Source organism: Harmonia axyridis, chromosome 3 (assembly GCF_914767665.1).
Source record: "Harmonia axyridis chromosome 3, icHarAxyr1.1, whole genome shotgun sequence".
Classification (NCBI taxonomy): Eukaryota; Metazoa; Arthropoda; class Insecta; order Coleoptera; family Coccinellidae; genus Harmonia; species Harmonia axyridis.
Window position 1 is genome coordinate 8,375,416 of NC_059503.1, and position 27,731 is coordinate 8,403,146.

Genomic DNA, 27,731 nt, shown 5'->3' on the forward strand with positions numbered 1-27,731 from the left:
TCACCTTCAACAAACATCTTTTATTTTTTGAAATTTTTAAAATGTCAGTCAATATCAAATAGGTAGTTTAGTGTACGTCATTACCTACATCTCAAAATTGTCTGTGTCAGGAATTATAAAGTTTTCATTATGAAATCCAATAAATCCAAAAAATGTGTGTTATCAAGTTCAAACTTCAACGAACTTATGGACCTCCCTCAGGTCATATCGAATATAAATTTAAATCGGCAGTTTTGGCATTCACTAAAGGAAACTATGCACACAAGGAAAGAAAGTCCATCTATAAAGGGAAGAATTTTCACTGCTAAGCGAATATTGACACCAATAATACAAGAATTGATGAAAGATGCTTTGGAGCAAATAGAAGCGACAAATTCGGAAGAAGAAGATGAAGAGGTGGCAGGAAAGGAAGTACAAGTGTTGTACAATAACTTTAAAGCGAATGACGTGTGGCATGTCCAGACTGATGGTCACAAAGATGGTGAAGAATGGGCTGTAAAGATATTGCGAGAAATAAGCAGAGATCTTGAACAACCATTTGCTAAACTGCGTGAAGATGACGATGTCAACGAAACTGAAGAACGAACATCCAAAGATACCCTTTTGAGTAAAACATTATTGACAAAATTAGTGGCGATACACCAACATTTAGGAAATATAATAGGACGATTGAAGCAACGCTGCAAACCGAAAACGAAAGTGGTTGAGGATAATGACTCTCTCAACAATATACAAAATCGAACTTATGACATGGAAACAAGCACTTCCATTGATATGGGTTTCCTCTCGGGTAAACCAAGGGGACGATTGGAGGATGCATGTAATGCTAATTCTTTTAGTTTGAACCGGCAAAATGTAGGATATGTAACCCAAGGTACAGGCCGATATGGTGAGTTATTAGCTCTATAATGACCAGAGGTTTTTTTTTGACATTTTTTGTAGAACAATCTTCGTCTCGTCAAGAAAAAAGGAATATCGTGAAAGTTGAGAATGCTTGCTCCCCCATCAATTTTGATAAGTCAGTCAAAGCAGGTGAGGTAAAAATATTTTATTCTAGCTTAACTTTATAGAACTATATTTAGGGGGAAAACTCGTTTTTTAATGCACTTATCTGTCATTCGATTTGGTGTAGGTATAGCATTTGGTGAACATAAATGTCCAAATTGACTGTTCATTTGAAAGACTTGAAGGTTTGCACCATTTGCTTGCAAAATATACTTAGTTTTTTCACACTCTAGTCTGTGCATAAATAATAGTTAATTCATTGATTGAATACTGTCATAGCTGGATTGTTCAATAAAGAGATTTTGTCTCACATCTACGATAGTCACTTTTACAATTTTCTGTTCGAATGCTATTGAATTAATTGAATGCTTGAATAGTGTTACAGAGCTTGTTGATAATCTTTCTTTGCTCTTCAAAGGTTATGTAATGAGCAGAAAACTCCTCTACGACGTTGCAGTCTCTTACCACGCGCTCTTCGAGGAGAACAAGAACAACTCGGGTAACAAAGAGATCGTTATAAAATGTCTCGAGGATTTGGAGAAAGTTCGCACCTACTTGGAAGCCTTGCGCGACAATAAGGAGTGCGAAAAACCGAAATTTTCCGACTTGGAATCTTGTAAGAATGGCGAGTGTTTCGAGAGTACACCGCACCTTCATTCCAATCTCCACAACATGCCGATGGTCTTGAAGCTGAATAAGGTAGGTGGTTTTTTCTTGAAATAGAGGTTTCATAAAGTTTAAACAAGAAGAATACACTTCGATTTCCACTTAGTAAAAGGGGTGCCACGACTGGCTCCCACATTTAAAAAAGGGATGGGGTCCCAAGAGTTTCGATGGGTGCCGTTCTGTAACTTCCACACAGAGGGCTTTTCACAAGTGGTACAGTTCAGAAGAGCATTGTCCAGAGAGCTTCTGGTTCCAGCAACTTCGATTTACAGCATCTCCCCTATTTCTCGAGATATTCTCCAGGATATGTTTTTCATTTAGGTAATTTCTTAGTATGAGCAGCTTCACTGTCCTCAATGCCCTCCAGAGTCGAACCCTTGGGATTATCATCTACGAAGGTCAACATCGTCCAAGGACCCTCGACTACCTGAAATTTGTAATTGAAGGAAATAATTTTTTATGGTCTTTCACACTTTTTTCGTGAGTCTTTTAAATATGGGAGCTAGTTCTGGTATGCCCTGTATCTCAGAATAAGCGTTTTGAATTGGCAATATAAATTTTCGTAGATCAAATCAACATGCGTGCAGATATTGCCTATAAATTTATCTTTATAGGGCTTGACTTAGTCTCGGTTGTTCAGCAAATATTTGATCTGTAGGTGAACTACTTTTCAAAGATTTTATTCCGAGCTTTTTGTTAGGGTTTTCCATTACTTGTAACAATCGTTGCCACATAAGATGATTACTTTCAGCACGCAGATGAAAACGAGCGAAGCAGCGATCTCATAATAGGAATCCCAAGCCTCACCAAGAGCTCTCCAGATGTGCACATATTATTGAACACTAAAGACCAGCAAGAAACCGAACAGGTCGAGCGAACGCAAAACGAATACAAAAGCCAAAACAGGGTATCCAGAATCCCCAAACCCATAGAAAAGCAACGTATTGATGTGGCTAAATTCGTTAAGAGCAACTCTATGAAAATAACCCTCGAGAACAAGGAGTGCTCTCGTAAAAATCCTGCCAACCTACTAATCTTTGACCCTGATGACCCCTCCAAGTCAATCATCAAAATGAAGGAGCAGAAGAGCGTGGATCTAAATAAAGATACCAGATCACTAGTAAGTAATACCCGTTTCATACTGTCACATCAAGAGAACCTGATGCTATACATAATCTGCTGCATTGGAGGGAAAACTGTTAAACTGAAGGTCAATATAGACATTTGGTTGGTACTAAAACGTTTTCTTTTCGGGAAAACTTCCCCAGCAATACCTTTGTGTTTCTCCGTGATGAAACTCAGATTATCAGTTATTAGTTTTTCATTAGCAGCAGCTGAATCCAGGATTGAGAATCGTTTGATTTTCAAAAGTACTGGAATAGATTTCAATTGTCCAATTGAATGGAACACAAGTGCACCAAAACCTATCCAGTTCAATTGCGATTCGTACCTCGAAAATTACATGGATCGTCTCTTCAATTTCACCACATTCATCAAAACCAAACAGAAAAACCCGTCGAGTTATCAAAATACATTTAATCAGAAGAGTTACAGTTTCCTGAACAACTTCGATATGTGTAAACCCAAAGTGGGAACAATTCAAACAGTTTACTTCTTCGAATACTTCAAATCGCGCAAGACGAAGAAGAGGAACGTGACGAATTATCCGAAGAAATGGAATTACACATCTCAAAATGCGGCCGCTTATCCTATTTGGACCATCAAACGTTCCAAATATTACAGCGTGCCACAATCTAAGACCAAGGAACAAGAAGCACTCGAAAGGCAAGCCGAAGAAACAGAGGAACCTTCGAAACTGGTAGAAGCTGATTCTCTAGAGAACGCTACTGGGTCTCATAATGAAATCCACATGCAAATATCCGAAGTGAGCGTGCACAGTAAAAGATCACGCGAAAATGACGTGTTAGAAACAGAGAGCGATAAGTTGAAGACTGAAATAAAGAGGAAAGTTTCATTTAGAGACGAGGTAGACATATCTGGGGGCAAAGCGGAGACTCAAGACGTGGAACCTCAGAACTGCAACGTCCTTCCAGTTCCATCAGAAGACCATCAGAACTACGTCGACGATGCAGAATTGCCTTTGGATAAATCTCCATCAAGCGGCAGCCAGAAAAACTTGAACAAACTGAGTTCGAGAATATCCGATCTATTGATGACAGACTCCTTGATGCAATTAGCCAACGAGATTCCCAAACGAGACAAGAAGAAACTCAAAATGGCAGCTCAAAAGAGTTCACCAAAAAATCTGAAATTGACGGATTCCGCCAAGACCGTTCTGGCTAAACTGTCGAAATCATTCGGAGACTTGGAGTATACCAGTGGTTCGGGAACGTTGGAAACGGATTTGGTACCACAATTTTACGACGAAAAAGGAAATCCCATAGTTGAAGTGTTCAACAAGGACGGTGATCTTCTGTTCAGCCTGAAAGATGATCCTATCGGGGATTTAGCTACTGTTCTGTTCGATTCTAATGGCTTGCTACTCAAAAATAGGTACGACGCTCACGGTAACAGAATAAGAGCGGTATACGACGAAAACGCAAAGGTAATCAGACGTATATCACTGATCAACGACGAAATAAAAGGCGTTCAAGCCGATCTGGAAACTGTGGAGTATTACGATCACAGAGGCAAACCTATAAAGCACCTGTACGATTCTTCTGGTTACGAAATAAAGACTGTCGGTAATGATTTAACGTCTAGAATATTCGACGCTGATGGCAGAATACGCATGGAAATTTATACGAGAAGAGGACGTAGAATCGACGCCGTATACGACTCTCGTGGTCGACTTTTGGCTAGAGTATCCGATAGTCAGCTGATCCCATGTGGACGCAGGGAGCAAGTCAGAGTTGCCGAAATGGACGCAGACTCCCTGAGCAAACTGTTCGACTGCGGAAGCAAATCCGAAGATCCAAAGTCGGAAAATGAGAATTCAGAGAAGAGGAACGAATCTCCCAAAAGACTATACGACCAAGAGGGAAATCCCTTGATTGGAGTGTACGATAAGAAAGGAAGACCCATAAAACTAACATCTTCGGGAGAAGCCGACGAACTCTTACCTTTCCTCTTCGACAACAAAGGAAAACTCCAGAGCAAGCGATACGATTCGAAAGGAAAGGAATTGAAAGCTGTGTTTGGAGAAGACGGAAAGGTCATCAGTGGAATGTCGATAGCTTGGCTCAACGAACTGCTCGCTAATAGTGAGAACGAACACGCTACTTCGAAGAAGAAAGGGTCGTTCTTTAAAAGGATCTATAAATCTAAAAGTAAAACGGGTAAGCGTTATGATATAGAGAAATTATACGATTCCAACGGGAAAATCATCACTAGTATTTTCGACTCTAAGGGAAAGCCTTTGGCTATTTCACTGTCTGGGGATGCCACCAAATTATTACCGTCCTTATTCGGTAACGGAGGAAAATTCATAAAGAGGAGATTTGACTCGGAGAAGAAGAGAATTCGTTGCGTCTATGGAAGGGATGGAAATGTTATAAGCGCAATTTCCGTGACTTATTTGAATCGTGTAACTGAAAAACTGAAGAGCGAACAGAATCAAGAAAAAACTGTAGATGAACCTATAATAGACAATAAAAAGGACTGGAGTTGCCCTCAGGAGACCGTTGAAAGTATGATGACAGATACGAAGACAATTAAAAGTTTAGAATGCGCCGATAAAATCCCTGTTCATCTATACGACCAGGATGGTAATTTATTAACCGATATATTAGATGAGGATGGTAATGTTTTAGTAAGTACAGACTCTGGAAATGCCTGGAAATTGTTACCACATCTATTCGATGAAAAGGGCAAGTTTGTAGAAAAACTTTACGACAAGAAGGGAAACGAATTGTCAACCGTTTATAATAAAGATGGCAAGAACTTGAATGAATGTTTATCCGTTGCCATGAAAATCACAACAGACGAAGAGCCTCTTGAATCCCTTGAAACTGGAAAGGATAATGACATTTCTGTAAAAGAATACAACAACAACGTAAATGAGGAAGAAGAGAAATTCGAAGAGAAGGTCAAGATCAACGAAAATCCCAAACATGAGAGCCGTAATGAACACAAACATAACAAAAACAAAAGGACGAAGAAGAGTAAACCGAAAGAACCAGATTTAGAACCAGCGAAGAAAGAATCTTCGGCTGGATTTTATGAGCTTAGTGTGATAGAAAATATGTCTTCTCCCTCGAAGCATGTGGAACTGAATACCGTGGAGCAAAAACACGAGGATAAACAATTGAAACCAACAATTTCCATAACCAAAAAACAGAGTGTGAATCAAAATATCGACATTCCCGAAGAGGCACCTAAAGCAGGAGATTCCATATACAGATTTTTCGATCAGAGAGGTAATCAAATCACCGAAGTTTATGACCATAAGGGAAGAGCTTTGGTAAAAACGAAATCAGGAGATGTAGAACAGTTGGCGAAGTACATTTTCGATAAAAAAGGTTTTTTGTCCAACAATATTTACGATCATAAAGGAAGGAGGATAACCCATATATTCGATCAGAAGAAAAGAAGCATAAGCAGGATTTCAGTTCCATCTATCGTTTCAGACGAAAAACTGTCTAATAAACAGCATCGAAGAAGTAAAGGAATATCAGGTTGCATTTACGATAAGGATGGCAATTTGATCAAAGAAATTTATGACAGAAGAGGAAATCTTCTGATAATAACAAAGCTTGTTAAGTTCAAGGATTTGGCTCCTATCATTTTTGATGACAAAGGGGTCAGAAGGAGATTATACGATAAATCAGGTTACGAGATAGGACCTGTTTTCGACTATAAAGGAAAGCTTCTGAAAAACATACCCGGTTACAAGAAACCCAAACGTAAGATTTACAGTATATCTGGAAAACCCTTACGTAACTTTTATGATTCTGATGGTAGCCTGATAATAGCCCTGTACAACGACTATGGCAAAACGCTATGTAGCGTCAAAAAGGGCACCAACAACGTTGAGTTGCTGTCGAAATTCTTCTTCGACAAAGAAGGTCATTTCTTCAAAGAAAGATTCTATAACTACAGAGGCGAAATGATCAGACATGTTTATGATTCCGAATGCAACATAGTCCGGTCTATAAAGAGAACGGAATCTAGGAGGATAGCACATCACAAATGTACGAAATACGGGGGCGAGAAGTTGAGCCAGAAGAAGAATGCAGGAAGTGCTAACAAACTGAACGTAAAGATAAACTTTGCATCCAGGCACAAACAGAGAGGTTATCATGGAAAGAGCGAAGTTCGACCTGTTGAAAACATAACGGGCACTTTTTCACAATCTGACACCATGCTCAATCCTGGAAAACCTTTGATTCAGCGTTCGATGTCAGCTTATTCTATAAGAGATTACCCGGTACAACAGGAAGGAGCAGAGAGTCTCAGTTCTTCGGCTTCCTCCTTAACCGATGTGTCGGTCAAAAAGTTCTATGACGAAAACGGAAGACTATTGACTGGAGTGTATAACTCCAAGACTAGACTCTTGGGGTACTCCGCGAGTGGAAACGCAAGAGTCTTAGCACCTTACCTGTTCGATATGAAGGGAAATTTCATTTCCGGTAGATATAACTTGGATAGAAAGTTTCTCAAACATATTTACGATTCCAATGGTAAACTAGTGGATAAGATATCCAAACATGTTCTGGACAAGAACAAGGAACATCGAAAGACATTGAGAGATTTCAAATTTCACGATCGTAATGGAGATGTAGTCACCAGTGTGTACAATCTTCGTGATGATAAGATTCTTAAAGCTAAGGATAGTAATGAGAAAGCGCCGAAATCGGTAGATAAGAAGGGTAAACCCAAGAAGAAATTCTACAATCGTAGAGGTTCTAAAGTGAAAACCAACGAAGATCAGGAAATTGTTGCGAAAGAATCTTCTGCTGAGATTATTTCAGACCATGAAAGTGTTTCTTATGAGGAAAAAGAAGAAAAAGAACGCCCAGAATCGAAAGGAAGGTTTTCTATTTTGAGCAGCTTCAGAGATAAGATTTTAACTGTAATTTTCGATAATCAGAATCGCATCTCTCAGAAGTTATCTATGAAAACTTTCAACAGAGCACCAAAGCCCAAACGCGAGAAACCCAAGGAAGATGTTTATCTCAAGAAAAATATAGCTGAAATTAGAGCGAAAGTACAAAGGACACACTTATACGATAAGAATCTAAACGTGATAAACAAAATATACGACGACCGAAAAAAGGCAATAAAAAAACTTTATAATTCCGACGGTAAGGTAATTGCAGAATTATATTCTGCATCTGGAACTTTGATTAAAAATAGCGTTCTCAAGAACATGTTCGAAAATAACGTGTTCAAACCGAAGGCCTTCAATTCTGAAGGCAACATCATCACCGCCATCTACACTAACGATAAGCATCTGAAGAAGGTATACGATGATAAAGGCGAACCAGCGAAACTAGATTCTGATCTGATTTATCTGGTCAGTGAACTTTCACTGCCTAGGGAAGACATTCCTGGTACATCAAAATCTGCCACAAAGCAGGTGAACTATTTTTCCGAAGGTAAATTCTCATGGTTTTTCAGTAGGTTAAGGAATGAGATGTAATGGATTCATAGATAATAAATCAATTTTAAAGGAAGTTCCCTCTTTCAGTAATGGATTACTTACATGTACTACGCTGCTGATCATTCCAACTTATAACTAAACTAAATTTTGATAGAGTGTTAATTTGAAAATGTTGGTGGCTATTGATATTCATGTAAATTTTATTTATTGCCCAATCAGCCAGAAAAAAGGTTGATATTGTCTTGAAAATTGACAGAAACTATTGAATGTTTCTATTAATTACAATTGCTAGTCCTATCGCCAATTTCATTTCAACAACATTCTCTACATCAGATCGCCTACATTTATTTCTTTTTGTCATATATAGTTTTGTAACATTTTATTTCAATATAATTGCTGTAATAAAAATTACATAACTGTTTCAAAAGTGGCCATTACTGTCTCTTTATTGAGACAACAGCTTGGCAGGTTCAGTTAGGTGAACCTTAGCATTTATAACTAGTTGAAGCCATGATTGTGCTTTTTTTACCAATAATTTTTTGGTTCCTCAAGAGATGGCGTTGCGCGCCATACTTACTTTGGCATTGCCGGATTTATAGAGGTTGAGAGGTTGACGCGTTGCAGCAGAGTCACCTCTCCAACTTGGCTCGAGAGAGCTCTTTTTTTTCATCAATTTTTTTTTTTTTTGAGGTTTGATTTGATGATATTGATATGAGTTCCTTCATCGGAAAAGTAGCCACCAACAATTTCAATAGTCAGTTGGTCAGCATTTCATTCCACTCCACAATTTCGTACACCCCCAATTCAGCAGATAAATGTAGTGATTTTAAAGTTGACGACTAAAGCTTCAGGGCAGCATTTCATTTGTAGGTAGCTCATATCCTTTTCCAGAAGGACAAAACCAAAAAAGTCAAGTCAACAATCAACAATTGATAGAAGGTGAGCCCTCACGAATACATTTCTTCATCTCTCAACAAGTGTTACGTTCTGATAAAATTCAGTTCTCAGGATTGAACTATTCCTTCATTTCCTCTAGAACAAAACTACGAAACTGAACTGAAGGTCGCTTTCAATGGCTATGCAAGGAGAACTGATAACTGCACGTGTGAACAATGCATGCACAAAAAGATGGATATCGTTCAATTTGGAGGGAATCTGTTTAATGGACTCAGTAGATTCACTGGTCCTTTGGGCAAATTTTTGTCCAGGACCTTTTCAAGAAGGGAGTATTCCGATGATGCTGAAGGTGAACTTGATAGCCTTGAGACCCTCATTGATAAGGTCGGCAAGCAGGATACCGCCGTAGAAGCTGAAGGATCAGATCTAGAATATTACGGGAGTTGTTCAAGGGGTAAATGAAAGATACAATTATTTGATACTCTTATGCCAAAAAACTACACGACATAATTAATTCATACTTATTTATTTTATCGACTCTAACACATTCGTTAAAACTAGTCAATTTAATTAAAGTGACTAGTTTTTACATAACAGGCAGTTTTCAACATTCAGGTCTGGCAATTCTTTTAAGTGGACCTTTTGAATAATCAATTCGGGTGCTTTTTTGATGAAACGTATAATTGATAAACAAATAAACGAATATTTGTGATTTAAGTATAATTTCTATTTCAGTCTTGCTTGAAAGCGACGAGAATGTTCCAATTTCGAGAAAAATGATTGAGAATACCCTTAGGAAATGCGTTCATCTCAACAGCAGCACGAATGAAGTTGGCAGAGTTTCTGATACTGTTATTCAACATTTCGCAAATTTGATTTTGCAGCAAATAGAACAGAAATTTTACCACAAACTGGATATTTTGCAGTGTAGAGGAAACACTTCTGATGATTCTATCCGTCCTTTCCAATACGATGGGGAAAATGGTTAGAATAAATGAAAAATACCAAAGGTATATAATAAAAAAAATCCATTTACTTTCAGATATTTGCATCGGAACAGAACTCAAATTTGAAGATTCTCTCATTGGCAGGCACACATCTGCTCAAACTGCAAATCCTCCAGTTAATATGAGCAAGTACCAAGGCTTGGAAATGTATGGGTATTTTAATTCTGTTGAACAAGACGGTAGAAACCATAAAGCGTTCGTCTGCAAGATGCCAAATCTTCAACCATTCATTATGATGATGAAAGCCAAAAACGAATCTCTAGACGATCTTATAGGGAAAAAGTAGGCAATTTCAGAGAAAATCATTCTTCTTCTCATAGTAAGTGTCCTGAGTTCAAATCTAGTTTCGGATAGTTCGTTGATCTTACTATTCTTTGTTTTTTACAGGCTTATCTCCACCTATTTCTCGCAACTTTATGTTTTTGGATCACTAAGAAAAGGAAGAAGATATGTCATTGTAAAATTCGTCTACTTCTATATCTTTTTTATCGAATAAAATATTTATATTTCAGTTTCAGAGGTGTCTTTTCATCAAATCATATTGGATTAATTCAAAACTATCTATATCTACAGATGAGATAGACTTTGAACATATATTAAAAACAAATTTTTGAAAAATTTGAGATTGCAAAGAAGTCTTCTACTGAAAGTCCACATTTTTTATTTAAGATCATTGAGCAGGTACTGGTACTTGTGTGAACTGAGGCAAAATACCTCAGTACACAAATCCTCCTACCAATCGCAAAATAGGACCTGCTTTTTGAAAATACAAAATTTTAGTTCCAATTTTGAAATTGTACTTGGTGTTTAGATGCAGGATAATTGGTGAAACTAGCCATGGACATAAGACATTCTTAGAGATAATCAGAAAGATAAGCTTTATGAAAACGTTTGGATATCGGGAGATATCTCATCCCGGGATCACTGAAGAAATCATAAATATCGCAACTCAGTGGTCCCTTCCATATAAACCTACCACCTTCATAGCGGAGAGTTGTAACATTGTCGTAGAACAGTAGGCTTTAGGTCCAAAAAGTGTCGTACTGTTAAGAATTGTGCACCGTGCGTCGCCATCTCTCGAGTTGGCAAAGACTCATACAACTGAAATAGTGACCTTAAATGAAATGAGGTTCAATAACACCTATAAGTCAAATTTGCGAGTTAGCCGTGACGCACCCAGTATATTCTTCTTCTTCTTATATCCTTTACTATGTGCTAGGACTCAGCCATTCGCACATCGAACAAATAACCTTCTCGGTTCTCTTCTCACATCAAAAGTAACTTAGGTTGCCGGACTCTGTTTGGACTGTCAGTATATTCTGTATTTATTTTGATCCATAGAATAGACTTGACTGCGTTTTGATGCGGATCTATGGATGGATCTATGTTTATTGACCATAGAAACCTACTCAATAATATTGGAAAATGAATTATTATATCGACGTAAAAACATACACTTTCTATCTATTTGAAATCTGTCGAAATTCTCAGTGTCATATTCACGCGTTTATTAATGAAACCATATTGGAAATATTATGGAGAGCGATGGAAGAAATGGATCTCTCTTATCCATTTGGAATGCCATCCTTCCAAAAATAAGTTTGGCTAGAAGAATCGTTTTTTCTGCTATCGGTGATCTTGTGGAAAGGCAAAATTTCGAAGTGCACGAGGAAAAGAGGCAGAGTTTGAGAAGACTTCAATGGAAAAATACGGAGAAGTCTGTTTGGACATTGAGCACAATTGAAAGAATTACAGGTTTGATAGAAACATATTTCAATTGGACCAATGCTCCCTTCCTGTTGAGTGTGTAAGAGAAGGATGATACAAATGAGTAGACGATTTAATTTTTTACTAGGAATAGAAATAACAAAAATAATACTGAAAATTAACATTTTTAAAGATCCACGTTTTTCCCTCAAATTTTGGGTAAAATTTCCAACATTTTAAAGACCTACTTATACTATTTTTTATTTCGCCATCTGTGAATAATATCGACAATAACCTAAAACAAAAAACTTGAATAGAAATTGATTTTTTTTTTAATTCATTCCAAAATCAATAATGAGAAATAAGAAGCAAAAATCAAACGTTTACTGCATCTCATTCATCTGACAAACCATTTCGATGGTAATTCGTTGATGTAAACGTCAAATTGTGCAGGTAAAATGTCACTGAAACGTCATAGTCACCCCAAAATTACTCGTCTTTAGGAAAAATGGCAAAAGGGGACAATTTTCGGTCATCGGAACTGCTTGGTGTCTTGAATCAAGTATCCTCCGCTATAAATAGTGAGTTTCAACTTCTCTGCATTTCCATTTAGCCGATGACTGTTTAGTGCACCACCGTTTCGAAGATCTGTGTTCACTATTAATTTTTAATACATTTTCTCATGAAAAATTCAATATTATAGATGTGCCAATTTCAAATTTTTTCCAGATTCGCCAAGCAACATTTATATAAATCCCTCAGTATTGAAAGAAATTTTGGCATTGGATAAAGAACTGTCAGCAGTATTGAATGACCTCAACTTAACGCACAATGAGAGAAGCAGGCAACTTCTCCAACGACTTGCTTCTTGTTCTAACGGAAAATTAGCTGTTGTTACATCGAGAGAAGGAAAAGCTCTTTGTATACGTTCTTCAAAGTCAAGTTCTCAAAGTGCCAACCTAGAGGAAACTACAGAATCCTCGGGGGACGATAACGAATCATCATCATCTTCTATAAGCCTTTACAGCACTGACAGTATTATATCTGAAAAATCGGAAGACGGTGAGTGGGTATCATTTGCATTACTTTCAGAACTAGGTAACATCGGTTTTTCGAATTTTCTCTTCTAGAACCAGAAAACGACAGAAAAAAAAATCTCGTTATACGATGCAACTACAACTCAGATAGCGAAGGGATCAGTAAAAATGTACTTCAAGTCTTTCCTTCATGCCAAACTCCTCCACCATTATGTGATCCTTGTTGCGAAAATACTTCTATATTCCCAAGCCCATGTAAAAGCCCGTGCCCACCAAAGAAAAAAGTATGTAAATCCAGAGAATCCTGTAAGACCGCCAGATTGGAAGCCCTGAGAAGAGACAAACTGGAGAGGGAATGCCGTAAGAAACAGGAGAAAGAAAGAGCAGAACAAAAGAAAGAGAGAGACAGACAGAGGAAAGCCCAAGAAAAAGAGAAGAAAGCAAAGGATAAAGAAAGAAAAGAGAAAGAAAAACAACTAGCTAAAGAGAAGAAGAAGAGAGAAGCCATGCAACAAAAAATGGAAGCTAAGAGGAGTAAATCCGAGGAGGCAGCTAGGAGGAGGGAAGAGAAAGATAGGATGAAAGCCTGTAAGTTAGCTCTTAAAAGACCGATATGTGCTGGAAAACCGGTGTGTGCTGGAAAACCGGTGTGTGGTGAAAAACCGGTATGTGGTGAAAAACCTGTATGTGGCGAAAAACCGATATGTGGTGTTAAACCAATATGTGCGGAAAAACCGGTATGTGGTGAACCCCCATGTAGTAGCAGATCAGATCCTCGGGGTGTTTGCAAACCGGAATTACCATGTGATTTGTGAGTATTGTTCTTTCCTGTTTGAATTATTATAGGCATCAATTCTTTACCTAATGAGGTTTCTATTCGTTTTAGATTGAATACTTCTGTACATCTTAACTTTAGAGATGCTTGTCTCGTTTTTTGCAGATCCTATTTTGCCTATTTGTTGGAGTAATTATTTCAAAAAATTTGTCGATATTTTTCATTTTCGTTTCTAAATTTTTGTGAAATTAAAAACCAGTTGCAGGAACGTTGATTGCAATTTACTGCCGTCATCAAAATTTTAATCCTCCAGTAGAAATTTCTTATCTGCTACCTGCACCGTTGATGGAGGATTGAGAATTTTAATACGGCATTTAATTTTAATGAACGTTCCTGCAACTGAGTGTAAATATGTTATTATTGGGAACGTCGTTTGTAAAATCATTTATCGACGCCTCTAGCCTAGCAACAAGATATAATGGAAATAATTAGTGTTTTATTAAGAGCTGGAGAACTTCAAATGATAAGATCAACCCATGGTAAAAAATGTTTCCTATATTTTTCAGACCTCCTAAATGCTGGTTCAGTTGCAAAGGTACCCAGGCGGCCAACGCCAGGAGAAGGGCACCTTCGGACTGTAAAACACCACCTTCCCCGTGTCCCGGTCGTTCTAGATTCGCCAGATTCCTGGTATGTATATCCTGCGGTGTACAGACAGAACGAACTACGAATAATTGCATGAGGATGTACAGAGCTTGCCACGCTTGCTACGGAAAACCCTTTAATAGGCCATGTCCGGTCTGCGGCAATTCTGGCAAAATCCTATGTAATAGGCATACGATAAACTTGGCGAACGTCTTACAAAATATTTACTATCCCAAGAACCATTCGAAGGGTACTTGTACAAAGAAATGCATATCTCTGGCTTCGAAACGGTCACAGGTGAGGAATAGTTTGTTTTGATGGATTATTTGTGGTTCGTTCCTTATGAATCTTCTCAGTTGGTGATTCAACCTTAAAAGGTGATTCGATTAGTGCATCGGGATTTCAGAGTGAAATAAAATCGAACATTGCCAATGAGCATTCCCCGTGCAGATAAGTCTTAGCCTAAGATCTAGGTTTCTTGTTACTGAAACTCAACGGTAAACTGAAGATTCAGATATATACACTATATGTAGCATTAGTTGAATAATCCGCCGTAATAACCTTCAACATAATGAAAATATTAACTTGCTTGTAATCCATGAGAAGCAACATTCATAGTAGAGCTTTGGTGTTAGTAGCGAATTAATTAAGTTTTTCACACAATAGGGTTGCCATAATTTCACTTCTGAAACCTGAAGTACCAATTGCAGCACCTCTTAAATGAAAATTGAACATTTCAGTCTAGCTTCGGCAACAGCGGCCTGCAGCTGCGTTTAATACCACCAGGAGATTCTTGCCGAAGTACAAGGAGTTGCATATTACCGAAATTTTGTCTACCGCGTACGATCACCTTGGACTCATCTTGCGGTATCCCGAAAATAAAAATCACACGTGGACCATGCGCCGATCCTTGCTCCCCTTCACCCTGTGGATCGCCTCCGTGTGGACCGGCACCGTGTGGACCGCAACCCTGTAGACTTCCACGCTGTTCACGGTCTCCTAGTTTCCCGAGGTTGAAACCATGCGTGATACCGCCGTGCAGAATGAAAGTGCCTTGTGCCTCAGTGCCTTGTGCCCCAGTGCCTTGTGGCCCAGTACCATGTGAACCAAAACCCTGCCAATCAAGACCCTGCACACCACCACCCCCGTGTATACCTAGGTTTTCTGGACCCCGTGCGCATACACCGCCACCTTGTGCGACCTCTCCGTGCGGTCCGTTGTTTCCACCTAATCCTAGGCCCTGTAGTTCCAAGCCTTCTGTATGTGCTCAGCCACCTCCTTGTAATACTCCCCCCTGTCCGACACCTAAACCGTGTGACCCCTATCCTTGCCAACCACAACCTTGCGCATCTGCGCCTTGCACTCCCAGGCCTTGTGCTAGTAAAGTTCCTTGCACTCAACCTGTCTGCTCTTCTAGACCGTGCACACCAATACGACGTATATCGAAGTGTCGGGTTTCTTTAGCTGCATGCAACTCGAGGCCGTGTACTCCACCAACCTGCCCTCCGATGCCTTGCAGCCCACAACCCTGCACGCCTCCTCCGTGCTCCAGTGCACCATGTTCTCGTTGCGGTTCAAGACCGTGCACCCCAACGATGCCTTGTCCTCCCCAACCTTGTGGCCCCACACCCTGCGCTTCTTCACCTTGTACTCAACCATCGTGCGGTCAAATGCCTTGTGGATCAGGAAGCAACTGCGTTCCTTGTCCAATGAGACCGTGTCTCTCGAAACCGCGAGTGTACGACCCTTGCCCAAGTTCTACTTGTTTCCGACCGCGTAAACAACCTTACAGTTGCGATTCCATGTGCAACGTAAGGAAGTGGGCGTGTTGTACGAAACGAATGCGAATCCCCAAGCCTTGTTTGCCCGGTAGCTGTACTAAAGATCCCTGCCCCCCGGAACCTTGCAGGAAGGCGTTCCGACCTAGTAGAACTCCCGTGTGCGGTCCCGCTTTCTATCCGGAACCTCCTTGCGGAAGTGGGAGGATATGCCCCTATTCGCCTGTATGTTCGGATACGAAAATTTGTCCACGTCAGAAACCCTGCTATCCAAGAACCTGCCGTTGGAGCAGACCTTGCACGCCTAGTTGTTCGGATTCGGACATCTGTCCGAAGAGTTCTTGCAGACCTAGGAAATGTACGCCATCTCCGGTATGTTCTTTGGCAGATGCATGTTACAAGGGGCGGAAATGCAGTCCGCCTTGGTGGACTTCAAGGTGTCCATACGATCCGTGCCCACCGAGACCATGTTCGAGGTCTCCAAGTTGTTATTCTTTAGGTGACTGTTATTTTTTGTTTTCTACTCTGGAAAACTAATTCCATTCATTTGAACAGATGGATGTTCGGATGACAGTCGCTGTCCCAGACGTAGATGTTCCTCGAGGAGGTACTGGAGTCCTTATTGTTCAGACGACGAGTTCTGGTACATGAAGAGATACCCTTACCCGCCATGGTGGCGTTATTATCCCTTAGATGGGCCGCCGAGGTGTTCAATGGAAAATCTCTGCTACCGACCGAGTTGCCTCTACCCATGTCTACCAAGGGAATGTGCATCCATTCCTTGTGCTTCCACACCGTGTAGAGCAAGCTCGTGTTCGCCACCTCGCAAATCGCTGTGAGTACACGAAAATCAAATATTTTTGGACTAATGCCGTAATAAGGATATTTTTTTCCCAAATGAAATTTTCGCTACATTTTTTACGCTACCCATTATTAGTAATAGCTCAATGTTTCCAATCATTTCCAGTTATGTTCTCGTTTTATTTTCATTTTCATCCAAATAGTCGCTCATTTGAAGAACGTATCAATTTCTCCATTCTACTGTATTTTATTGTAATTTTATTTATAATTACAGCTCGTGTACTCCTCCTTCATGCCGCACACCTTGTGGAACGCCACGCCCCTCTCGATGTGCCTCACCTTGTTACCCACGACCTTGCTCTCCACCCCCTTGTCCTCCTCCTCCTCCTTCCTGTCCACCTTATCCGCCACCATGTCCACCTCAATATCCCCCACCTTGCCCATCACCTTATCCTCCTTGCCTTCCACCCCCATACCCTCCACCTCCTTGCCCCCCTCCTTGTTTTCCCCCACCATGTCCTCAGTATCCTCCTTGTCCGCCTACCCCTTGCTCATCGGGAGCTTCCGTTCCACCCTGTGGACCAACGCCTTGTTGGCCTCCTCCTCCTCCTCCTTCATGTGGTCAACCAGATCCATGTGGTCCCCCGTGCCCGCGACCAAGGTGCATACGAAGTCCGCCATGTTTGAAGAAATTGCCTAAATCATGTAAATTGAAGCAGAAACCTTGTTTCGCCAAAGCTTGCAACCCTGCTCCATGTCCTCTAAAACCTTGCAGTCCCCCTCCTTCTTGTCCGACCAGCCCATGTGTAACGCCAGCACCTAGTTGTGGTCAAGTTGAGTGAGTTTCCTCATTTTGTGGTTGAGTACAATGTAATAATTCTCCTTTTGGTGTTTCAGATCACCTCCTTGTTATCCGGCTCAAAGCTCTACAAGTTTCTGCTCGAATTATTGGCCGTATCCTTACCCGCCTTATTATTGGCCTTATTACCAAGGTTATCCATCCTGCTATCCGAGTCAAACATACAGTGGACCAGGTTGTCGCCCCCCTCTTCCTAAGATATGTTTGTCTAAGTTGAAATGCAGCAAGTTATACCACATGTCCTGTGGCTCTGGTTTGCCGAAGTATAACTCAAGAAGCTCAAGTGCCAGTTCAGTTTCATCTTGTTCTTCATCGAACAGTAGCTCTTCTTCATCAGGCAGTACGTCATCATCCAGAAGCACTAGTTCCTGCAGTTCTACCAGCAATGCATCTCCCCGATACTGTGTTGCGAGCTGTAGGAATTCTTCGAGCAACCTCTTCAAGTGTAAAAGAAGAATATCTCGTTCTTCCGTATGTTCATCTTGCGACAGTTCTCCAAGACATACCATATGCAACACTAATGACAGATGTCATCCAAGTAGACAGCCATGTGGATCGCCCCTTCCTTGCAACTTTTTCCCACCCTGTCAGCCAGGACCGGTTTGTATACCACCGGTACCTTGTAGATTTCCCGTAAGTTGTGCAAGGTCTCAAGTGTGCTCATCAGCAACTGACCTCCATTGCGAATCAAGGCTAAGATGCAGAGGTATAGAACACTACGACGATAGGATTAAATTTGAACTACAGAAAATTGGTATAAATCAGTTGATCCAAGCCAGTAAACCTGCAAAATGCTGTAAGCAGACAGTCTTGAATCAACCATCGAAAGAGGAATTGCCATATGCAGCAAGTCTGGCTTCTTTGCCACTAGATAGAGCCGATATAAGGGTGATAAGACAGTCTGTGAGGATGGCCACCCAGAAAACTGAATGTAACTATACATCTATGGAGAATCGCACTAAATTGGTCTATTATGCTAATTTAGTTAAAGACAATTTCGATGACAAAAAGCCCAAAGATCCCCAGGTATACAAGGTGTGTTATTTTTATTTAACCTTAGACGATACGGATACTGTGCGAAATGCCTTGAAGAAGAGCCACAGTAAGGGAAGTTCGTTCAAATTCTTCCAGATATTCAATTGGTCTGAGAAAATTAGTAAAGGGTCAGCCAAAGGTCCCACTCAAGCAGTGGATCTTGCGACCAGTCTTGATTTCAAACAACTCATTAGTTCGAAAAGAACTGATGAGAATCTTCGTGTTATATCACAGGAAAATAGTACTGATGCTTTGGAGGACATGGTCTTCTCTGATCTCTTCCATGTGAAACAATCAGGAGTAGGCGATTCAAAACCAGGAAATTCTTTGGACGACAATTGTATCCACGATTTGAGTTTGAAGAAGACAAGGAAGAAGAATCAGAAACTCAATATAAATTTCACAATGACAGAGTCTTCTTTTGAGAATGATTCATTATTATTCGAAAATAAACGTAATTGCAACAGTTTAGCTATTGATTCTGTAGAGAATTTTAGAAACTTCCAAAAGACCTACAACTCATTTTCTCAAACTGATATGACACATTTATCACCTGAACTTTCTAGGCATAGTATTTTAGTAGATGTTGGTTCACAAACAATAAACAGAAACCGAAAGGTGGTTATCGATAACCGAAAATTTTCTGAGGAGATCATGAGGTTACTCTCGAGTTCGGAAAGCGATGGCCTGCAATATCTCAAGCAGAATACTAATTGCCTTGTATATACAAGCGATGCAACTCTTGAAACCGATAGTTTGGAAGTTCATATGAAATCAGGGAACTTCAAAGCAAACTTGGATAACGACGAAGATTTTGAACATGCTACTCAGGACTTTGAAGATGCTATTAAAGATGTTTTAGGGGAGATAAGGCAATTGGCTTCGATGGCTGAGTCACTTAAAAGTAAAGAATTTTTATTCATTAAGGAGTCAGTACCCAAATCTAGAGATTACATGACGCAAAATACCATATGCAGTACATTGGAAGAGTTCACGTCCCCTCTAACGGAAGATGGTTCACCAAAAGGCAATGAAATTGTACTAACGAAGACTCTCAGTGCTAGTGCAGAATTATTTAGGAAACAAATTTCCAAAGGACAATTTATAGTCAGAATGTACAATTCTGTCAATGAGATTATAGGAGAAATATACGGGGAAGCTGAAAAACTTGCTAAACTAAGGAGAAATAGAATAGCAATATCTGGAAAAAAGGAAAATGTAGAGGAAACTCGTTGCAAAAAAAGTGTGAGGCATTTTGATGCTGAAAAGAAGATCTCACCTGCAAAAGAAAAAAAAGGTCCTAAAAACACGCCTGAAAGTCTGAGAACGGTGTATACTTCGACCGGAAAAATTATCACAAAATTTTATGATTCGAACGGGAAGGCATTAACGTCAATCTATAATCCTGACGGAGAAAGAATCGCAGGTACATCTTCCCCTAAAAAACTGGCAAAAGTGCTCTTCGACAATAAGGGCAACTTTGTTAGCGGATACTATGATTCACAAGGAAACATCCTCAAAGCTGTGTACGATTCGCAAAAGAAGCTCCTAAAAAAAACTTTCAATTCCGAGATGTTACTGATAAAGTTTCCTTCTGACGATAACAAAAAAAATAATAAACGTATATTCAACGCACAAGGATTTCCTGTATATCAATTTCATTCGGACCAAGGGAAATTACTGACCAGCATATACGATTTTGAGGGTCACCTGATACGCGGCACATTCTTGGGAAATATATCCCAATTATTCCCCAGACTATTCGACCGACATGGCAAATTCATCTTAGGGAGATACAACAGAAGCGGTAAGATAATTAAACGGATATTCGACTCAAACGGCCACAATTTGCAACAGCTGTATAAATCTGATAGGACAACACTGCAGAAGGTTCCAGTCAAGCTGAAGCTCTTGAACCACAAGGGAGAAACAGTGAAGAAATTCTTCAAAAAGAACAAGATCCCCATGACCCACGTGTATGACGCCTTGGGAAACCTTCTATGTCAAGCTAGTGATGGTAACCCGAAGGACCTCTTCAGTCGTCTCTTCGATCTTGATGGTTTTTTCATCTTGGGCAGGCTGGACGAACATAGACACCTCATAGATGCCGTTTATGACGAAAGGGGTAAAAAGATATTGCAGGTGCAAGTTTTAGACAGCGAGACTGGCGAAATGGCCAAGGCGCTCAAATTGTACAACTTTCAAGGAAAACCCTTGGTGAACTTCTTCGATGAAAGCGGGGAATGTCTGAGGAATATCCACGATGTGAAAGGCGGTGTAGTCGAGACATCTCCAACTGGTAGAGCCATCAAATTGGCGGGTAGATTGTTCGATATGGCTGGGTATTTCATACAAGGAAGATACGACGCCCAGAAGAACCAAATCAGAGAAATTTACGACCACGATGGGTACAAAATCTTGCAGGTGTATGATGTCCATGGTAAGCCGGTGAGGAGAATTCCCCAAGCCAACACGATCTTCGATTCTGTTGGAAAAGAGATTAAACATCTCTACAACTCGGAACATAAGATCCTGTCAAGCATTTACGACACCAATGGTGACATGATTGGTGGCGTGCTTTCCCTTGACGCTGAAGAACTTGCTCCGTTTTTGTTCGACCTCGAGGGCAAGTTCATAAACAGCCGATTAGATTCTAGAATGAGTCTGATCAAGCACGTCTACGATTCGAAGGAAAATGTCCTGAGCAGGGTCTACACGCAAGGCAGTTTGTGTTTGAATGGTTCGAGAATTTTCAAGGAGAAATCCAAACCTGTAAAAACGGTTTACGTCAAACTGGAATGTAAGGAGAAATCCCATTCGAATTTGAAAGAAGCCGAAACCTTATTCGATAACCGTTGTCAGGCCTTTTCCAAAGCTTTATCTTCACCTCTGACGATGGCAAAGTTGCCTACGAAATTATCGAAGATGGATGAGTTGCCTTCAAGGAAAAGGAAAAGGGGAGAAGAGTGTTTCGAAGAAGGCAAGTCTGTTTCGGTCAAATGCCAATGTAAAATTAATGATAAGAAAGATAATGGGAGACCAGGTACTAGTGTTTCTATTGGAAAGCGTAGTACTGTTCAAAAGCTGAGTGAATTGATTACCAGAAGTCAATCGTGCCATCATCAGTCTAAGAAAAAGAAGATAGAGAAGAAGTGTACGAAGAAAAGTGAGTATCAGTATGATTGAATGGAAAATGAAAAGGTACATTTTTACGATGCAAAATTCTATAAACCTTTCTAGGGTTTCAAAGCCAAGTTTGGTCATTACTTTATCATTTCTATGTCATGGTATTTTTTGCACCATTTGTATTATACCGATGAATTTCCAATGAATTTTTAGATTAGATTACAGCTTGGGCGGAAGATCATCCGACCTCGCAAGCACCTTGACCTAAAGATCTATTGTGCATCTTCGTGCTGTTACAAAACCGGCAGTAATGTCTCAATGAACTTTTTTATCTTTCTGGGAGCTAAATTCATCACTTGTTCTGGCTTTAAAAACTAAGAGCCGAGATGTTGTAGCCTCGTCCGGTGAACAGCTTTACATTCGCATAGCAAGTGTTAGGTTTCTTGATGATTTCTTACGGGATAATGTCCCGTGGGTGCGCCTGTCAGTTTCTAAGTGCCTATTTACTGAGTGAGATAACTTTTTCAGTAGAGCTCGTAAAGTAAGAGAGAAGTGACTGTCGTTGATCATTGATTGTTCGCCAGAACGTAAACTTCCTCTGTTGTTCCCACTCCTGAGTAGTTGTAGTTTTTGCAGGGCTAATTGCTCCGTCACTAGTCTTGCTCTTGGGCACCAAATGAGAGCTGCATCGCTTACGATTTGCCAGTTCATCAGTTCAGATTTTAACGCTCACGTTTTCCCTTCTATCCTCTGGCTTGTGAGGAGAGCTCAACTGCGACAAAAAGTGAAAAAAAAATTCTAATTCACGATTTACAGACTATGATATTGAACTTGGTGGACAATTCCTTAAACAGGTTCTAAACATTGATGGGTACCAAATGGTGATTGTATCAATATGATCTCTTATACCAAAGTTGTATGGTTAGTCCATTATTGTTCTCTACTTTTACATTTAAAAAATATAAGGGTCGCTATGATGTAAACGAAAATTTGACAGAAGAAATTGTATAAAGGAAAATTCTATTGCCAAGCAGTTTCATGTCACTTTCGCCGTCATTCTAATGTCATGTTTCATTCATAAATATATCAAAATTTCTTGTAAATTCATCAAGATGTTATTCTTATTCAATCAATCGTGAACTTTCTCATTCGAATAATATGGTAACTGAATTTTTTGTCTGACTGCCCGACAAAAAAACACTGTTTTCTACTCAGAAATGGAAGGTAATCCCGAAAGAGAACCAGAAAGAATTTCTTTTCGTTCAAGTGAAAAACTTGATACTTTTCAGGTTCGAAAAAATCAGAAAACTCGAGCAAAAACAAAACTGAGGGGAACCACCACAATGACCACCATAAAACCTCATCAAGCCCTCAAAAGCAACATTTTAGAGACACCAAAGTACTTACAACTGTTATGCCTTGCTATGAGACTACTAGAGCTTCTGTTCAAAGGAACGGTGACAGCTTAGAGAGCCTGCTGGATGACTACTTGCGACACGGGCAAGTAACCCGTAGAACAAAAGGTAGATGAAAAGTTTTAATAGTGCTTAGATATTTAGCCACGAACTCAACTCGCGTTAAGAATTAAACTTTAAGAGTTCTCGTTGAAACTGGGGAGTTAGTAATTTTAGGAATATTGTTGTAGATAAAAATCATCATTATAAAAAGAAACCTATCAACTATGAGATGATAGAGGACACATTGTTGGAATGCCTGAATCTAACCAGAGACCCGAATTCCCTGAAACGAATGTCCCATACAATCTTACAATATTTCACCCAAGTTGTATTTAATCAGATAAAGAACAACTATTATAAGCAATTGTCGAAAAAGCGAAAATGCAGCTGGGCTAAACGACCGGAATCGACTGTCCTATTTTTCAACAGAAAATACGCATGTGGCTATGCGGTCTGTAACGATTCCAAAAAAAATATCAAAGGTAAATGTGCTAAAATAAAAAAAAAAACTAAAGATGGGACTGGGGTACATTGCAAGTTGTAAGATTGGGTTGCGATAGAGGTCTATTCAAAGTTCAATAAACATATATTTCCTCATGAAAAAAGGGATATTCCCGCAATATTCTATATCTATAATTATCAAAAACTGATCATGTATAAAGCGCACTTAATAGGATTGTCATTAAGTTTGCAATAGTGTTTCAATTTTGATTGTTAATCTCGTTTGTGTCTCTTCTATTATTATTGAAAAGTATTCAAGAACCTTTCTTAGATTTTGTGTGTCGATGTGCTGTTAAAAATTTCGTTGAAAAAAGCAAATTTGCTGATGATAATGCACTTATTATCGTTATTTCCAAATATTCGTTTGAAATATATTCCGTTGATCATTGTTCGAAAGCGATCATTCACCAATTTCTGTTTTTTTTGCAGAAACGATATCTTCATTTGTTTCTTGGGAAACATGTGACGAATTACTTCCAGAAGGAGAAGCAAGCAATGAAACGATCGATCACCCAAAGCCAGAAGAAGAAACACCACCCATCTCACCATCTAAAGAACCTCAACTCGATTCCGACAGTTTCACTCATGAAATGGAAGAAAACAGCGATTCAGTGATATTCTCAGATCAATCTCAAGAATCTGAAGTGGCAATTACCCTAGAGGACATCGCCAAAGAGGCCTTCTTGTGCAATTTACCGAACGCGCCTCCTTTCATCCTGAAGATGAGCAAGGTGACCGCGTCGAACACCCTTCCCGAAGACAAGGACAAGTCTGAGATCTGTTGCTCCTCGCTGAGCGTAACTTCCACAGACGTATCTTTTGATACTGATGAGTAAGCAGTCTCCAGTAGGTATTGCTTGTTATTCTCCCAGTTAATTTTCAGCTACACCAATTCCGTATCATCGATGTTGGAAAAGAAACGCTCCACCTATACAAAAGTTCCGGATCTGAACATGTACATAGATGGAAACTGTCCAGGGTTTGAGGTGAAGGAATTCAAGGATTTCGTCACGAAATCTATCACTTGGATCAAGGCAGATGGTCAGAAGAAGCTGAGGGAAGACGGGATCTATATGAGCACTCCGACGATTTGCCTAACTGGTTTGACCAGCATGTCCAACAATCCTTTTAGTGCAGACGAAATCGATTCCAGAAGACCGGGGAAGAACAGTGGATCTTCTCCGAATTCAGGTAATATCACTCGGCCACACCACAAAAACCTAGAGAGATGCACCTTTGATTCAAAAAATTATTACTGATTTTCTAGGGAAGCTTTTTAATATTCTATTTGAATTTGACATTTGAAAATTACAAACATTTTGCCGAAATAATTGAGCCATAATGGAGGATATTTTTGCCACAGATATGTTGTCCAACCAGAACAGCTACCACCTCCACTCGAAAATACCTAGGATGCTGCATCCCGGCAAGTGCAAAGTGCATGCTATGATGAAGAACGTGCAACTATCTCCTGGATCTAAAGGTTGTGCAGCTAACAAGGCCAGCACTTGCGGTGGATGCCCAGCAGACAAAACCGATATTCAGATCAACCCTTACGTGAAAGTCAGTGTGAGCACCACATGTCCAAGCTTGACTAACGCTAGTTCCTCCTCAAAGCAAGGAAGCAAGAGTAAAAACGCCAACATACAGGCATCACAGTCTTCTATGGGGGATTGTATGAAGGGTATCAAGTCCGACCCTGGTTGCTACTGTGGTGAGACGAACAATTAATCGTGATATTCTGTATCGGTTTATTCGAAAATGAATTTTCAGGAAATGAGCCTGTGGAACCAACACCATGTCCGATTCGTTTGAGAGAAGACTGCGAGTGTGTGGATGAAGAGGAACCAGCTGGAGAACAGGAAGAAGAAGAAGCACTGTGTTACTGTCCACCTGGGGAACAACCACTCCTGTTGAAGAAATCTAACGTAGAGTGCGACTGCGCTAATAGAAGGAGGTGCGAAGATGAGACCCTTGTGGAACCCCCCAAAGAGAAACCAGACGTGTTTTGGGCTCTGACGAAGGTCAGTTTATTGAAAGACGGCACTAAGAACTTCGAAATTATAGATGTTTCGCCTGTCCCACCGGGTTATTACCTAATGCCTGATGTTAACAATCTTGTTTTGGTAGGACCTCAACCTAAACCTGCGAAGGCTGCTCCAAGTAAAAATTGTTGTTGTAAATAGAAGACTCCGTGTAAAATTATAATTATAAATAATTAAAACAATATCATCTATATAATTATTTTTTTATTCTCGAGAATTGATTTCGTATAATTCTGGCTTTCGAAACATAAAGGAGAATATTCGACTGGAGATACTCACCCTAGTTGTAGGCATAACTCGTTCAAGTGAAATTGCATATTACTTTTATAGTTTTATATATTGGAATATATGAATTTATTTCGAACTCAGGTGTTGAAGAAATAAGTAGAGTGTACTGTAAAATATTATATTTATATGCAGTCATTCTTAACAATATAAAAAACAATTTTATTCTTACATCAATACACATTCACACTTCTTATTATTACATGGTCAATAAAAGAGTAAAACATTTTTATTCTACAAATATTAAAATATACAGGGTTGTTTTACAATAATATGTGATATCGTTTGTTCAGTACAATATGTTTTCGAGTCTTTTCGTGATGTGATTGAATTCGATTCAAACGCCTGATTCATAAAGAGGTGAAGAAGTAATGAAAACAATAAATAATGATTATATATGGAAGTAAAGATCGAGAAATAAACCAAAACAATTTCCTCTATCCATAAATTTTATAGGTATAATTTACAATATTCAAGAGAAATTTAATACAAGAAAAACTTATTACAGAAGGCAGTTTTTGATTGGGTTAACCATCTTAATTACAAAACCTAACCGTTCAAGTGAAGATTCATTTATAACGACATTCTAAAATAAATCAAGTCGATTTTTCTCCGGTAAATCTTCATTTGAACGTTGGTCTTTCTGTGATGTTGTAAAATTTGAATAAAATAGCAATAAAAACATATCACTCCTTGGTAAAGCTACCAATAAGCGATACTTTATTCACTTAACAATGGAGTCCTTTTGTATAACATTTTTACAATTCGTTAACTCACTAGATTCTCATCGTATGCTACTTGAGCAACTAAGTTACACTTTCTTGACCAGATTAAACTATTGACTCTCACTGTCACTGTCACTTTTATCTGAAAAAGTTAGTTTTGTTAGTATTCTGGGATCTTATTCAGTTTAAGACATCTTTGACATGAGGAGAAGTTCATTTTAAGTGTTCTAAAATTTCTATCGAACCAAGGACTTTGATACTTTGGTTATGTTCCTTGTTCTGGGGTTATTGAAGATAAATATTAGTATAAAGTATGAGTGGAGTCTACACTGGGTTGATCTTAGCTTCATTGAAACGTAACAGAATCAGTTGAGGGTGGGGGTCAAGAAATGAGAATATGGGCGTCTCGCTCAATCATCATCTTCATTACCTTTTTTGCCAGGGTAGGCGTGCCTTTTCAGCCTATCGTAAAGATCGTCTTTTGTGCCGTAAATACTGGCGTTCGATCTAGCTAGACTGTTCATTTTGCCATTCACGCCATTGTGAAGGCTTTCTTTCATGTAGGTTTCGTTGTAAAAGTTGGGCATTTCCCAGCCGTCTTCTTCATCATCGTAATAGTGTGCATAGGTAGAATGGTGACTAGGGGCGATGCTTTCTGCGTATGGTGTTGGTGCACCATAGTAGAAGTTCACTTGAGATCCGTTAGTATCTGTGGCTGGAGTTAGGAGTTTCTTGGGTTCCTTTCTTCGATTTGCCCTAAAAATTTCATATTGTAATTGATGCTATGTAGCTTTCAAACACAACCCCGTCTCCTA

The 27,731-nt window shown here is 39.5% G+C and overlaps 3 protein-coding genes across 8 annotated transcripts in view; 2 read left to right on the forward strand and 1 right to left on the reverse strand.

The window, feature by feature from the left end:
• Positions 1-2,797: 2,797 nt before the first annotated feature.
• On the forward strand, positions 2,798-10,657 carry LOC123675779. Of its 2 annotated transcripts, XM_045611292.1 has the most exons (6): positions 2,798-8,231; positions 9,107-9,175; positions 9,273-9,587; positions 9,869-10,117; positions 10,176-10,459; positions 10,528-10,657. In XM_045611292.1, the coding sequence occupies exons 1-5, from the start codon at positions 2,834-2,836 to the stop codon at positions 10,424-10,426; spliced, it is 6,282 nt and encodes a 2,093-aa protein (XP_045467248.1). In that variant the 5' UTR covers positions 2,798-2,833; the 3' UTR covers positions 10,427-10,459; positions 10,528-10,657. The 2 variants fall into 2 exon arrangements, with proteins under 2 accessions (XP_045467248.1, XP_045467249.1); XM_045611293.1 differs by lacking the exons at positions 9,869-10,117; positions 10,176-10,459; positions 10,528-10,657 and having other exon boundaries at positions 9,238-9,357.
• A 940-nt stretch (positions 10,658-11,597) lies between these two features.
• On the forward strand, positions 11,598-26,099 carry LOC123676490. 4 transcript variants are annotated; one of them, XM_045612393.1, is made up of 14 exons: positions 11,601-11,895; positions 12,577-12,909; positions 12,978-13,695; positions 14,226-14,349; positions 15,045-16,581; positions 16,638-16,917; positions 17,158-17,721; positions 17,781-21,943; positions 23,193-23,426; positions 23,549-23,842; positions 24,291-24,693; positions 24,745-25,052; positions 25,225-25,575; positions 25,635-26,099. In XM_045612393.1, exons 1-14 carry the CDS (start codon positions 11,676-11,678, stop codon positions 26,045-26,047), a joined length of 9,942 nt encoding a protein of 3,313 aa, XP_045468349.1. In that variant the 5' UTR covers positions 11,601-11,675; the 3' UTR covers positions 26,048-26,099. The 4 variants fall into 4 exon arrangements, with proteins under 4 accessions (XP_045468352.1, XP_045468349.1, XP_045468351.1 ...); XM_045612394.1 differs by lacking the exon at positions 11,601-11,895 and adding an exon at positions 12,269-12,428; XM_045612395.1 differs by lacking the exon at positions 23,549-23,842.
• A 199-nt stretch (positions 26,100-26,298) lies between these two features.
• Positions 26,299-27,731, reverse strand: part of LOC123676489 (sushi, von Willebrand factor type A, EGF and pentraxin domain-containing protein 1) — a 43,548-nt gene continuing 42,115 nt past the window's right edge. For both annotated transcript variants that reach the window (XM_045612392.1, XM_045612391.1), the window contains one exon: positions 26,299-27,672. In XM_045612392.1, coding sequence (XP_045468348.1) covers positions 27,327-27,672 — 346 coding nt within the window. In that variant the 3' untranslated portion in view covers positions 26,299-27,326. The remainder of the gene's footprint in view (positions 27,673-27,731) is intronic.

Bases quoted from the DNA above. Each gene is read 5' to 3' on its own strand.
- LOC123675779 (XM_045611292.1), top strand. From the start codon at position 2,834: ATGCTATACATAATCTGCTGCATTGGAGGGAAAACTGTTAAACTGAAG. The intron at 8,232-9,106 runs GTAAATTCTCAT...TTTCATTTGTAG, and splicing joins GGTGAACTATTTTTCCGAAG to GTAGCTCATATCCTTTTCCA. The intron at 10,118-10,175 runs GTTAGAATAAAT...ATTTACTTTCAG, and splicing joins CCAATACGATGGGGAAAATG to ATATTTGCATCGGAACAGAA.
- LOC123676490 (XM_045612393.1), top strand. From the start codon at position 11,676: ATGGAGAGCGATGGAAGAAATGGATCTCTCTTATCCATTTGGAATGCC. The intron at 14,350-15,044 runs GTATGTATATCC...TGAACATTTCAG, and splicing joins CTAGATTCGCCAGATTCCTG to TCTAGCTTCGGCAACAGCGG. The intron at 25,053-25,224 runs GTAATATCACTC...TTTTTGCCACAG, and splicing joins TGGATCTTCTCCGAATTCAG to ATATGTTGTCCAACCAGAAC.